At 52.5% G+C, this 13,642-nt stretch overlaps 4 protein-coding genes across 4 annotated transcripts; 1 reads left to right on the top strand and 3 right to left on the bottom strand.

The window, feature by feature from the left end:
• Nucleotides 1-884: 884 nt before the first annotated feature.
• Nucleotides 885-2,543, bottom strand: N7443_003634 (BAR and SH3 domain-containing protein; the record flags this gene model as incomplete). Its single annotated transcript, XM_056883690.1, has 4 exons — nt 885-1,826; nt 1,877-1,993; nt 2,051-2,368; nt 2,430-2,543. The coding sequence occupies 4 exons, from the start codon at nt 2,541-2,543 to the stop codon at nt 885-887; spliced, it is 1,491 nt and encodes a 496-aa protein (XP_056741968.1).
• A 939-nt stretch (nt 2,544-3,482) lies between these two features.
• Nucleotides 3,483-5,359, top strand: N7443_003633 (DNA helicase ZGRF1-like domain-containing protein; the record flags this gene model as incomplete). The annotated part of the gene is made up of 2 exons (XM_056883689.1): nt 3,483-4,957; nt 5,008-5,359. The coding sequence occupies 2 exons, from the start codon at nt 3,483-3,485 to the stop codon at nt 5,357-5,359; spliced, it is 1,827 nt and encodes a 608-aa protein (XP_056741967.1).
• Nucleotides 5,360-5,476: 117 nt separating this feature from the next.
• On the bottom strand, nt 5,477-6,811 carry N7443_003632 (class I SAM-dependent methyltransferase; the record flags this gene model as incomplete). Its single annotated transcript, XM_056883688.1, has 3 exons — nt 5,477-6,201; nt 6,379-6,495; nt 6,727-6,811. The coding sequence occupies 3 exons, from the start codon at nt 6,809-6,811 to the stop codon at nt 5,477-5,479; spliced, it is 927 nt and encodes a 308-aa protein (XP_056741966.1).
• A 706-nt stretch (nt 6,812-7,517) lies between these two features.
• N7443_003631 (putative nuclear migration protein (ApsA)) lies at nt 7,518-12,827 on the bottom strand (the record flags this gene model as incomplete). Its single annotated transcript, XM_056883687.1, has 2 exons — nt 7,518-12,323; nt 12,381-12,827. 2 exons carry the CDS (start codon nt 12,825-12,827, stop codon nt 7,518-7,520), a joined length of 5,253 nt encoding a protein of 1,750 aa, XP_056741965.1.
• Nucleotides 12,828-13,642: the final 815 nt, after the last annotated feature.

The following is a 13,642-nucleotide window of genomic DNA, read 5'->3' as shown; positions in this document are numbered from 1 at the left end:
TTGTCCGAGCTCGTCGACCGGGCGTCGCGCTAGTGACGGTGTTTATACAGAGGGCCTACGGGTTTAGCCGTGGGAGTCGCTAGCACGAGGTTCCAGTAAGAATAGAGCTAAGTAGGATATACCTACAGCTACAGGACACAGGATCAGTGTGAGTTTGTGGGAATTCGCGTATTTGAGAACGATTTAAAGCCTTGAAAGTCGCAGGATACCTTCTCCACCCACTGCACTGCTACTCCGAACTACTTCATTACCTAGGGTTTTTAATATACGTCGGTATGTACTTCTATGCTTTAATCTCTTCCAAGTTCTGCGTTTTATATTTGTTCTGGTCTAGGTGATTGAATTGATAATCTATTACTTGGCTGATCATCCAAGAGAACATCGTCCTGGGGTCAACCACCTTCGCTTTTTATCGCTATGAAATCGACCATCCTGTTATGTGTGGTGGCGGTCTGTGATATCTCTGCCGTCTTTATCAGGCTTGGGAAGGGGGAATGAACAGCAGCTGCAAAAATGAGTCCGCTCTGCTCCCACTTGGCTTTGTTTAACGAGGTGTTGTCCGGGATGTTACAAGACTGAACAACGTATAGAGCATATATCAATGCAGATGTGCTGCATACACGGGCCCATGAGGGCCATTTGCGTCTATTGGTGGAGCTTTACATTCATCGAAAGAAAGCAGCGGAGAGATTTACCTGCCCATATATGCAAGGTTATATGTACAATGAATCTATGTTGGTTTCAAATGGTCTATAGTGAAAGTCTGGCAAAACTTCATAAGAAATCAATTAGAAGCAGAAAATACGCTATTCGATCCACCTGGGTATATATCCTCCACCCCCAACTTCCACCCCCAACTTTTTAAACAAGTCCCATCTACACAATCACTCCACATAGTTCGCAGGGAACTGTCCCTTTTTACCACGCAGCTCACCCTCCCACCAATCATCCGTACTCTGCGTCTTGGTGACAATCTTGATCCGGTCTCCTTCGTGGAAAACCAAGTCTCCATTCTGATGTCCGTTAAAGTCGTACAGAGCAGTGACGAAGGAGGCACCGCGTGGTGGGGGCGGCGGACGCTTCTTCTTTGCTGCAATTGCTGAGGTTATGTCCTGTGTGCTTGGGTTGCGCAAGTTGGTTGTATACTGCATGTGGTCGATCTTGGGACCAGCGGGGGACATCGATACTGGGACATGGGAGACTGGTTGATGATATGGACTTGGCATTGGGGATGGTGCTGGCATTGAGGGCTCGTAGTAATCGTCTCCGCTGGGAAGAGGGGATGTTCCCGAGGAGCTGGCGAGCGAGACGGAGCCGCGTGCTGTCATGTATGATGATGTTGGAGATACGGAGCGATATTCAGTCCCGCAGGGCTTGTTGCCTGGCATTGGGGGCGCGAAGGAGGGCTTGCGAGCTGCGGATATGGAGAATCCGGAAGTGCTGCTTGCGTGGCTTTTGATAGATGCCAGGGAGGGCCGAGAGGTCAGTGAAGGCCGCTTGCTGCCGACAGAGGGCCGTTTGTTCTCGGGGTTGTTGGGATCCGATTGTCGGATAGCTTTGCCCTGGGCGAGACAATTCAAGCTCTCAATATCGTCCTTTGCTTGGTTGTTGGCGAGTTCGTATTCCTGGATCACCTGGTCCATCGGTGGGGATGGGGATGGAAGTCCCTCTTCTTCGCAGTAGGTGTGTAGCACGGTGTAGTAGTGCGCTAGCATGCGGTTCTGAATCTCGACCTGCGCTCTCAGGAAATATGGCGCCAGGGAGAAGAGGAGGGAGATGAGGGTTGGGAGGCGTCGGCGCAAGTCGTCGTCTGCTGCGACGTATGCCTATGCAATGATCAGTATCTATTCAAGTATAGACATCGTGGGCTCCGTACCTCTTTCGCAACAGCGAAGTCGGAATTCGCCTTGGCCAGATTCGCATTATCGCGATCGTTCCGCTTCCCCTTTGTCATGAGGCTATCGACTTTGCTTTGGTAGCGCTCGAAATCGGACTACAGGCAGATTAGACACTGACCCGGCTCCGATCGCGGGTGGGGGCCGCCACTGACCTTTTTATCATTGCGCTTCTTGATTGTCTTTTTGACTGGGATAATGTAGTTCTTCGCATCCTCGGCAGGCTGTGTTATGCGCGTTTCGACGGTATCAAGCTCCTGTTGCAGATCCCCGCGCAGTTCGTCATATTCTCTTCGCAGTCTGTTGGTCCGGGCTAGAAGCGCGGGGTTGGTATCCACCGGGCGACGAAATGTCTCGGTTTCGCTGGAGCCGACAATGGGGGCATAGAGACCGTCGAACTCGTCGATCATGCGACTCTGGAAGGTTGCAATCGACACCCAGGCATCGCGCCAGGCCTTGGTGGAATCGACAATCTGGAACGAATTAGCAACGTGTCCCTAGAACGGTGCTGCCTAGGTACGACTGCGTACGTACCTTGGTCAAAAGATTATCAGCATCCTCGAGATCTTTCAAAAGAACGGCCACCTGGCTGTCATCGGCAGACCGTTTGGTGGTCATGCGCCCGAACTTTCGCTGCATGCTCTGCATCCTGGTAGCTGGGGAGAGCTATGGGGAGGGCTATGGAGAGCAATGTGGGGAAGCTCAGCTGTGAGCAGCACAGCAAGGAAGTCAACGAGACAAGCTTTCCTAGAACTGAATGCTGAGGATCAAAGCCGGTCAGCACTTTGATTTGAAAAGAGAGAGGAGGGAGAAACAGGATGTGTCACGGCCCCCAAGGACGTTTCAGCCTTGCTGCGGCTCTCGCCCCCCCCCTCAGTTTATTCTTGGTTCTTGGTTCGGAGAAAGACAACGTGTCGATCGGTTCCATCATCGTTGAGTCTTTCTCCACTCTATTGGGGACCGAAAGCAAATCATCCCATGTTTTTACATGTTCAATGACCAGGGACTGTGGGGGCCGATAAGCCCTTTTGGAGGCTGTGCAACTACAGTACGGTACATAGCTTCCAAGGTTCTTAGCCGAGTCTAATGGCTGAGTGACATATTGACAAAGCGAAAAAGCGAAAAAGCGAAAAAGCTCATGGAGATTGATTTAGAAAATGTGTTTAGTGTGTTTAATGTGTTTAAAGAGATTTCTACAGACGAGACGATGACAATAAGGTCAACCATGGATCAACGAATGCCTGAGGCGACACTCAATCTCTGGTTGACCAGGTACATTCGGGGACTAGATGCTAGATACTATTTACTAGTTATTATGCAGTAGTGTTCAGGTACGAGGGAAATGGCCAGCTAAGTATTTGGCTACTTGAGAATATGTACTTGTTGCAATATTGCAATGTAATTAACATGATTCACCCAGAGCAATAAAGACCAGGGCCATGTAGACACCTGAATGTGCCTGAACTCCAACGCGACCCGCGTTTCCGTCTTATCACGTCTTATCCACCTCCACCTTCATCCTCACCTTCAACAATCATGTCTCGTCACTGAACCTCGGTATGCACGAATCCATGTTTCCCGTCCACTATGTTCACCCCGATGTCGTCCGCTCGCCTGGGCCCGGGCCCGGGGCCGAGCTCGCAATCCCTGTCCCAATCCCAGTCCCAGTCCCAGGTCACCGCGTCGGTCGTTAAGTTTCGTTGCCTATACACACACGACTTGCGCCGCAAGTCCAAACGGTGGCAGGATGGCTATCTTCGGTACCATACATTCAACAAGCGCATTATGGTCTACGACGAACAAGGGAACTACATCGGTGATCACCACTGGCGGTCGGTCGAGGAAGTCCAGGATGGCGATGAGCTCGAACTGGATAAAGGCGCTCTGATCCAAGTTGGGGAAAGGATGAGCACCACCCAGACTGATCTCTCCAACCTTTTGGAGAAGAGGAAACCTAGTCAGGGCTCCCCGCAGTCCAACGCTTCCGCCCCGCAAGCACCGCGTACATCAACGCCTCGATCCTCAAGCTCCTCGCAGCCGTTCCGCTCGTTGAATGATCTTCTCGGTATTAAGAAAACCCCAATTGGGCACCTAGTCTCGCCCTACGAAGAAAGACACCCGCCTCCTTCCCCATCAGATACCTCCTTGCCGTCACAGCGCGCACCCAAACGACCCAAAGTGGTCTCGCCGAAACCAGTAATCAGCAGAAGTGTTCCGGCTGAAGTGGTGGACTTGACTGAACCCGAAGAGAGGCCCCCTGCGAAAGTACGCAAGCTTGCGACGGCACACGAGACGGCCAGACTAGCACAAAAGCCTCAAAATTTAGTGCCCACCGGGCAGCCTCCGCTAGAGACACAACGAGAGACTCCCAAAGCAACAAAGCCACAGAGGCCCGCTCCTTCGACAATCTTTAGGCCTTCGATTCCGCCCGAGAAAGCACAAGATCTTTCAACAACGACGACAATAATACCACAGAGGTCTGATCCTGCGCAATTTACGAAACCCTCTGCGCCCTTGGAGAAACCACAAAGAGCACCAACAACCGCGAATTCACAGTGGCCTGAACCCTCGCAGTTCACGAAGTCTTCAAAGTCGCTGGGAACACCACAAGATACATCCAAGACATCAAATTCACCATTATTAGAGCTCCCGGAATTCACGAAGCCTCCGGTGCCGCCTGAAACCTTACGAGACGCGCCAAGAGCAACAAATCTACAGAAGCCCGAAATTCCAACATTCGCGAAACCACCTTTACCTGCTCGCTCGGCATCATGGAGCCGTTCTAAAGAACCAGTTCGTCCATCAGCAAAGGACATGCAGAACGAGCCGCTTAGTGCCCGCAAGCTTCTGGATGAGAACCTGCCAGTGCCTCCACGAACGAATTCAGACACCTCTTCCTCCGAAATACCCATTAAAACATTGCGCATGGCAACAGAGAAACCTCGCAGAAAGCTAATGTATAGCGCGTTGTTGCCCAGCGACACATCACAAAAATCGTCTCCAATTCCATCGAAATCGCTTTCAAAGAGAAGTCAACCTACGCCAAGAAAACTGGATTCGCAGTCAGTATGTGCCCGGCATATGATGGAGACCAGCACTAATGTTATTGTAGAGCAGTGAACACACCCGCCCAGGAGCTTGACTCCACAAACGCCGAGTTCCTGCCCTCAGACTCGACGCAATTTATTCTTGATGCAATGGCAGATGGCTCAAATTCAGGAGCCATAATGACCCAACCTCCCAGTTTATCTACACGAAGAGCTCTCGATGCACCGCTCAGGAAATCACTATCCGATCCAACTGCCTTGACAGCTCAACGTACACTCCAGAGCCGACCCACGCTCAAGCGAAGCGCTATGAGTGCGCTTCCGGAACAACCAGAAGTCAACGAAGAGGGGCCCTGGACATCCGAAGCCCTAGATCTATTTGATTTCTGGCCCCCGGGACGATCAAAGCCCATCTGATTACCCTCATTCATATCCATTTTTATACCCCTGGAGCAGTCTCCCATGTACATGTCCTTACGTCTTCAACCATGATACCCATTTATAGAAGATCAATGCATTTCGTCTTCTCACGGTCTAAGCCTTCTTCACCAAAGTCCCCGAAATATAAGTCATAGCGGACCAAGCAAAATCCTGCTGAATATCAACACTCTCCCACCCGCCATCGCAGTCCGCCGCCCTCCTCAACGCCCCCTCCGTATCCCTATCCAAACAACAGTCTCCAATAAAGAAACTCCATCCAAAAAACATATAAATCCCCTGCACAACCCTAGCAAGCAAAGACCCCTTGGCACTCCTCCACGGATTCACAACATGCTCCGTAATAAGCAGCTTCCCACCAGGTTTCAACAATCCATACAAGTCTCCAACCGTCTTCTCCATTTCCGGCACAGAGCAGAGAACACGCACACAGAGAATGGTATCAAAGATTCCGTTTTTCGCATCTTCATCATACGCAGCCGTAACTCCTGTCTTCGTCTCGCGTAAGGCAGGGACTAATCCCGATGCCGCGGCGCCACAGCCTAGAATGTGATACTTTGATGCTAGACCTTCGGATGAGGCTTTTGCGCGGAGTTCGTCGTGGAGACCGTGGCAGGGCTCACAGCCGTAGATTTTTTCTATGGCTGGGGAGCGGAGGAGGGGCATTTGGGTTCCTGTGCCTGGGCCAATGTCTAGGACTATCCCAGAGGCAGTTTTAAGGAGGGGAGGAATTAGGACGGAGGAGTTCCTGTTGTTTGTTGGATTGAATTCATCTTCCCCCGAGACGGTGACTGGGGGTGTTGTTGGTTGAGATGGAGTACCTGGTGATGGTTAGTTTCTTGGGCTGAACAGCTTGGTTGCACATGTGAGATGTATAGTTTGAGGTGAGAAGTGAGATATGGGCTGGTTTTTGTTTCCTCTCAGGATTTTGGGGAGTTTGGAATTCATAATGCATTGCGCATGGTGCACGATGCCTGTTAGGAGTGATGAATACTCACTGGTGAATTCAACCCAGAATTGACCAAAGGCCTTGTCGCGGAGCTCGCTGGTCCGGAAGATAGGTGCTAGAACCTGGCCATTCTTGAAAACAGCTTCGCCGCAAACGCGGATGTAATCTGTTCCTAGTTAGCCATCATATATCTTGGACAATTGGTTGAGCAATGCATATGGAGGACATCGCGAGTCAAACATCAAATCCCAAGGCTAGACATGGATTGAAGCAGACCATATAAGCCAGGCAAGGGATTTATGCACCAAAATATATCAAACATGAAGCAATTCCAAAGATCAAGATAAGGGACATGTTTTCCAACTTAGTATTGATAAGTTATCACCGAGGCACTTACGACGCATAGCCCAGGCCATGAGCATTGCGGGCTCGGCTAGGCCAAGCATCCGCTCACCAAGGGGCGGGGGAGCATCCGAAGACATGATGCTAGATCTGTGTGGTAACAAAGAGTAGAAAAGAAGGAAGGTCTGACAGCTCCGGACATTTTCAATGGTTACACTGCGGAGATGAGTCATGTGATTGTGTGGGTCAACTACCGGACGCCTTCCATTGACATTTGGAAAACGCAACATCTCGTTACTACAATGGATATGAATACTGTAAATGCTTGAATGATATAGAATCCCATGAATAAATTGTCAACTGCAGACTAAAATTTTAGTATGGCTCACGTTCTGGTGCTCAATACAGAAACGAGCACGATCACGCAGAAAGAGCGGCAGAGTAATCGCACATATGCTCGAATGGTTCGACAGAATTATCAACAGAAGAAAACGAAAAGAATATAGAGAAGGGTGGATGTCGGATCAGACTTGGCCGTGACTTGAACACGGAAAATACACAAAGGAAGGACGGAGACGGGAGAGATCTGCATGAGTAAAGGAAATAGGAAGAGAGTGAAGTATGAGGTGTAGAAATCCTAGTGGGAGAATCCAAAGTCATCCAGGAATGTGCCAAGGAGCCAATTTGCTGAGTCCTCTATTAGAGTAGGCGACACGGTGATGATGAGATGCTGGTCGGACAAGAAGAGAAAAAGAGACTCGTAGCCATTATAGAAGTGACGCAAGCCGTCTTTGTTTGAGGACCTGCCCGCAAACTCGAGCAACCCGATTTATTGGCCAATGCTTTTTAGTGATGGGAGTGGTTGCGGTCGACCCGCGGGCTGTACCTGCTGGTACGAGAGAGCGAACCCACGTCGTGTTTGCCATCGCAGCAGGCACGCACGTTCTCAAGTCGGTCCCCGTCATCATGGTCGTGCGTGTGTCCAAGGTTCTCAACACTGTCCTGACCACGGAGGCTTTCGTTGTGGAGACTGGGGGACTGGGCACCATGACGTCCCTTCAGACTAGCAATTGATCCGCGGATCGAGCTGTTGAGCCTTGAACTGAGGCGGGATGAAGACCGCTGCGGGGGTTCCTCGGGAACTTGCAGCGTGGAGTTCGGCGCCCCGGTGCTGAGTGCGGGAGACGCACGGCCGTGAGTTCCAGTTGAGCGCATGGACATGGCAGAAGCTGCGCGTTGTTGCTTGGGCTTGCCGCGAAGGGTGTGACTGTTATAGGAGGACTGTGACATCCGGGCTGTCTGGCGAGAGGCAGAGCGGAACCCAGGATTAAATTCATCAATATCATCCAAAGTCACACTGTTGTCATGGTCCTCGCAATTGTCATTGGTCTCGCGCAAGAGAAGGTACGATAAGGCATTGAACCAAGTCTCGTGCCGTTGACTTGTGCTGGCAGTGAACCGGACGCGACGGCCAGGACTGACAACCTCCAAGCTTCGCTGGTGAAGACCCGGGGGATAAGGGTTATCGTCCGCGACCACTCGCACAGCCTCGATTGGTACACTCTTGGTCCGAAGCTCACTCTTCCCGGCAGTTTGCGGGTCTGATTCACTCCAGTATAGGGTACGAGTATACGGGTGGACCCAGAAATACCGCCGATGCCGGGTGGATGACATCTCCGCTGAACCGGTCTTTCGAGTATATTTCCAGAGGAACTCTCCAATCATTGTCTGTGTGATCGCCTGGATCATGCGAGGATCGGTGTTAGGTCCGTAGCCGTGGGGCATGGGACCAGCGTGAGGGTTCATGTTGAATCGCTCCTCGAGCTCGGAAGTAAACGAGGACACTGATGACCGCCTGGACATCTGGCTTTGGCTTCCCCTCCTCACACGAGGCTGCGTAGACACGGTCTTGGTGGAATCAGGACGGTTGGCATTTTCACTTGGTGTTCGGGGACCTTGCACATTCATGCGATAGGCAGAGGCAGGAGCCAAAGGAGGACCCATGGTACCGGGCGACGGCGGGGGCACATCGATTGACTTCTTCTCAGCCGCGAGGATACTTTCGCGATGGTCTGAAGGCAATGGCGGGTGAGAACTGACGCCAGAGACCTGGCTGGTTGCAGTATCAGGTCGTCTGGGAGTTCCTGATCTGGATGTTTGCTGTTGAGGGCGAGGTCTTAGCTTGGGGGTAGCATATGGTGACGCGGTGGCAGCGGCAGCGGCAGCAGCAGCAGCAGTTGCGGTAGTAGCAGCAGCCAATGCCATGTCTCTCGTGTGATTGCTTTCATTGGAAGCGGGACGCGGAGATACCCGTTCCATGAGGAGCTGGTCGATCTGCTTCGCGGAAAGAATGGTTTGAGCGCCCTGGTCCATGCTGACAGAGCTGAATGGCTGTCTACCAGTATGAGGTAGAGCATTGCCAGAAATGTCGCTCAGAGCCAAGCCAGTGCTTGTTCGCCGTTCGCCGGTGTTGGCATCCCCAATGCTGCGAATAGAGTCACCGGTCTCATTTTCGTGGACGAGAACTGCAGCAGCTGCAACTGGTGACTCCTCCATCGGGTCTGTTTGAATGCCGAAATCGGTCATCGGAGGAACCGCGCGTGGAACATACTGGACTGGATGAGTCTCGATTGACCGTAAAGTAGCCATTGTGGGGCTAGGGAGAGCAGGAAGCTCGATAGATTTAGGTGCAACCGGGTGCGTAAAGGCTGGGTCCAGCCAGGAGACTGACAGTTGGGGAAGAACTGGTTCCCGCTCGACAATGCGTTCGACGATGCGCTCGACAACGACAGGTTCAGGCATTGGAACGGGTTCTGGAAGCTGAGGCTGAACCGGCACAGTATGTTCGGAGGCAATAGTTGACACACCCAGCTCGGACAATGGAAGTGCTTCGATAACAGGAGGTTCAGGGATGGATTCAGGTTCGGGGAGTTGGGCCTGAACAGGCTGGGCGGAATGATGAGTAAAGAGAGACGACAAGGATAATTGAGGCAATTCCCGAAGAAGATCGACCGGGATAACAGGCTCAGGATCTGGGATGGTTGCCAGGATAGGCTCGATGGAATGATGAGTGAAATGAGATGACAAGGATGGCTGGGGCAGATCCCGTTCACGCTCAACAATGCGCTCGACAACGCGCTCAACAACGACCGGCTCCGACACAGTTGCCAGAACAGGCTCAATTGAATGATGCAGGTGGTGAGACGACAAGGATGGCTGGGGCAAGTCACGCTCACGCTCGACAACGCGCTCAACAACCACCGGCTCCGGAACAGGAATTGTTGCTAGAATAGGCTCAACTGAATGATGCGTGTGGAGAGACGACAATGCTGGTTGGGGTAACTCCCGCTCACGCTCGACAATTCGCTCAACAATGACAGGTTCCGGCACAGGAATTGTTGCCAGGACAGGCTCGACCGAGTGATGTGTGTAGTGAGACGACAATGCCGGTTGGGGCAATTCCCGCACACGCTCGACAACCCGCTCGACCACCACAGGTTCGGGCACATGGAGCTCATGCTTCACAGGCTCGACCACGCCTCCAGAAACGTATGAAATGCCCAGTTCTATGAATGCGGGCAACTCGGGAACAGTTTCCTGAGTAGTGATGGTGGCCATTCCCATCTCAGCCGGTTCGGCTTGAGTGCCTGCCTCGACTCCTTGACTTCCGATAGAACGCTGGTCCCAGGCCATCTTGGGTGGCGTGGGAACACTCGTCAGGTGGTCATTCTCAATCGCCGAAGGCTTGAGAGGCGTCCATTGTGTTCCAGAGCTAACCAGCTTGGGTGTTTCCTGATTTTCCGCGTCGATTTCTCGATCCGCAGTCAGACTTCTCTGAGGAGTACCCGGGGCTTCGGGGAAATTGGCATCACCAACCACGGTGACAGGAACGGTTGGCTCCCAAGGTTCAGTCATCACACCGCTATCGACCATAGCTGGTCTAAGCGGTGAACCAAGCATTGTCTCGGAGGGCCTGCGAGAGCCAGATATAGATCCCATGCGCGGAGTAGAAGCCTCTGGAACATCCTCTTCCTCATCTTCTTCCCCACCTTCCAGCTCTGCAAGCTCGGCGAACAGACTTTGACCCTCCTGGGCCATCGTCTCTTGCTCCAAGGTTGGGGCAGGGGAGTTACGTGAGCTTCCCGGCCGGCTGATAGAGGCCATTGGGGCTTCCCCAGAGGGGCGAATACGTCTCAAAATGCTTCGCTTGTTCCTAACACGGGGGCGAGAAATGTGGGTTTGGCTTGGCGAGGGAGCACCTCCGTCGTCTGTCTGGTCATCGTCCGAGGTGGAAGCCGAGCTGTGCCACGAAGTGCGGTCACGGGCCTTGGCCATGATGAAAGATGAGGTGACTCGGCTTCGTGGTGTTGTCTGAACGTTGTTCTCGGTCTCAGTGAGGTCCGCAGAGTCGTCGCTGCTGTCGTCCGCCATGCTTTCCACACCGGTCTGGAACGCCTCGCTCTCAGTAGCGGTAGCGCGCTCGTTAGCAGTCTCGAATCCATCCTCAGCCTCGGTAGCAGTCTGATAGACATCGCTAGGCTCATCAGGGGAGCGAGCACCGGCGCGGCCCGTGGGCATAGCTGCCATGATCGGGCGAGTGGGGCTGGTCTGACCAGCATTGTCTTCCCAATCAGTGTCATGAAGTTCAACAAAGGACTTCTCCTTGCGACCGGCACCCAGAAGATCTGGACGAAGAGGTTTGCGGATGGAGTCTTGTTTGGTCTTCAGGCGCTTGCTCGAGCTTGGCGCAACGGCCTCACGACGTTTCTGCTCGACCTCATCGCGGGCCTCTTGCAACATGCGCTTAAGCTCCATCTTCTCCGTTTTCTCACGATGAATAGTGCTCTTCAGGTTCTGGATCATACGATGAGCATGGCCAAGGGAACTCTTCAGGGTTTCTGATTCCAAGTGACCATGACGAGGAGTGAATTTGTTGGGAGACGGGGGTGGAGAGCTTTCAGGTGTGATATGTTCTTGGTCGGAACCGTCGTTATCATCGGCGATATCACGAGAGCCCTGGGACTCGTAGTTTCGAATGCGCATAGCCAGACCCTTCGCCAGCTCTTGATTTTGAGAGGTCAGCTCTTCCAGCTTCTTCTGCAGAGCAGACTTCTCCAAGTCGCCAGCGTTCAGATTTCGACGCAAGAGGTGCATTTCAGAATCGTTGGCTTTCTGCACCTCCATCTGTTCCTCTAGGAGCTTTGCGTTGGCTTGCCTTAGCTCCTCGAGTTCTCGCTCCACGGCACTTTTGTCGGAGTTAGATGCGCTAAGGCTGCTGTTGAGTTTCTTCTCACGTTCAGTAGCGTCTCTGATGGTTGCCATCAGCTCATGGGTCTGCGTCTCTAACGCCCAATTCTCATCCTTATAGCGCTGTTCGCTGTCATCGAGCGATCGAATGCGTTGTGAATAGGCCTCGGCCTCCAGTTCCAATCGCGATTTCTCCAAATTCACATTCTTCAGGGATTCCTCGCGTTCGGCGAGAAGCGCCTGTAATTGGCGAACTTGGGCTAGAAGAGAAGTGGAAATCTCGGTCGCAAATTCGATGTCGTGCACACGACTGGCAGGTTGATTGCGCTGCTTGCGGGACGGAACGCTGACTTTGCTGGGAGAGTTGGTCGCTTGGCTGGCGAAAAGAGCAGGGCTGATAGGAGACTATCCTGCGTATTAGATCGGGCAACCTTCAAGAATACAGACGTTGCGGTTAAGTACCTTTTGATCGAAACCAGGAGTACCCGGCTGGGCATCCTCACCTCCAGCCAAGCGCTTTGGAGCCAAAAATGCGCGAGCTGTCTCTCGGCCAATCTCGCTATATTCACGTTCCAGGTCGGCGAGTTTCTGTTGGAGTTGCGGGCCCATTTCCCCTTCATCTTGCTGCTGTTCGACCTCCTTCAACTGCTCCTCGAGTTGTCGTTGTTGGTCGATAAGCGCAGTTCCCAACTTAGACGCCTCCTCAAGACGGCGCTCGGTCTCGGCCAGATGGGCCTCGAGGGCTCGCTTGGCCTGTGCTGGCGAAGAAGCATTGAGGCTGAAAATTTGTGTATCGAAGGGCGAGTAGCGATGAGATTCGCGGGGCACGGGGGGCTGCCCATTAGTGGAAACGAACGGATCCTCCATCATAGCGGCGAGAGAGTTATCCGTGTTACTGGATGCCGCCATTCTCCAAGGGCGCGGTGTGCCTCAGTCGGCGTCCGAGTCCCCTTCGATGGGAGGACACAGTCGCCACTGAGAGGAGTCGCACGGTGTGTTTGATGGATCAAGGTGAGTTTAAACGAGCATCGTCCAAGTCAACGCGCCTCGAGTGTCGCAAGGTCCTCGCGCCGGGACAGTGAGCCGACCAGCGACCTCACAATAAGGGGGAAACAAGGGGAGTTGAAGGTGAGAGGGGAAGAAAACAACAAACACGGGCGAATCCGTGAGAATCCCGGACCTGCGAGATCTGGGCACACGCGTCGATCACCCAACCAGACACTGCAAACTTGCAGGAATTATCAATCGACAACAAAGTGGAAGAAACGAAAAGAAACGAGAAAAAGACTTTAACAAGGAAAAAGAAAACGAAGGGAGTGTAGGGAGTGTGAATGGGGGTAGCGAAGGGCGACTCGGGCGAGGAGGAAAAGAAGAGAGGGCGAAGCGCCTTGGAGGGAGGAGTCGATTGACACCGGTGTTTGAGATTGGGCACAAGATGGGGGAGATCGTGATCGCCCCTCCGTGACGCTACGTGGGTGTATATATAGCTAGTGGGGGATCTAGATAACTACGGAGCTATAAACATTAAAAAACAAAAAGATTAAAAAAGATAGCGATCGCCCTTGTAAACAAGACATCGAAAACAAGGTTGAGCCTTCCGATTCGACCAAATTACTGTGTTGTTGTTGTCTTCGAGCGCGTGGTTTGCATTGTTTGCATGGCTTAGTCATATTTTTTTTGAGAGCCTTCGTCATTCCTGGATGATATCTAAGCCACCTTACTTT

This window comes from Penicillium atrosanguineum (genome assembly GCF_028827265.1).
Source record: "Penicillium atrosanguineum strain IBT 20685 chromosome Unknown utg000003l_segment0_segment0, whole genome shotgun sequence".
In the NCBI taxonomy this organism is placed as follows: Eukaryota; Fungi; Ascomycota; class Eurotiomycetes; order Eurotiales; family Aspergillaceae; genus Penicillium; species Penicillium atrosanguineum.
Note: the sequence above shows the minus strand (reverse complement) of the source record. Positions and strands in the feature narration are given on the sequence as shown.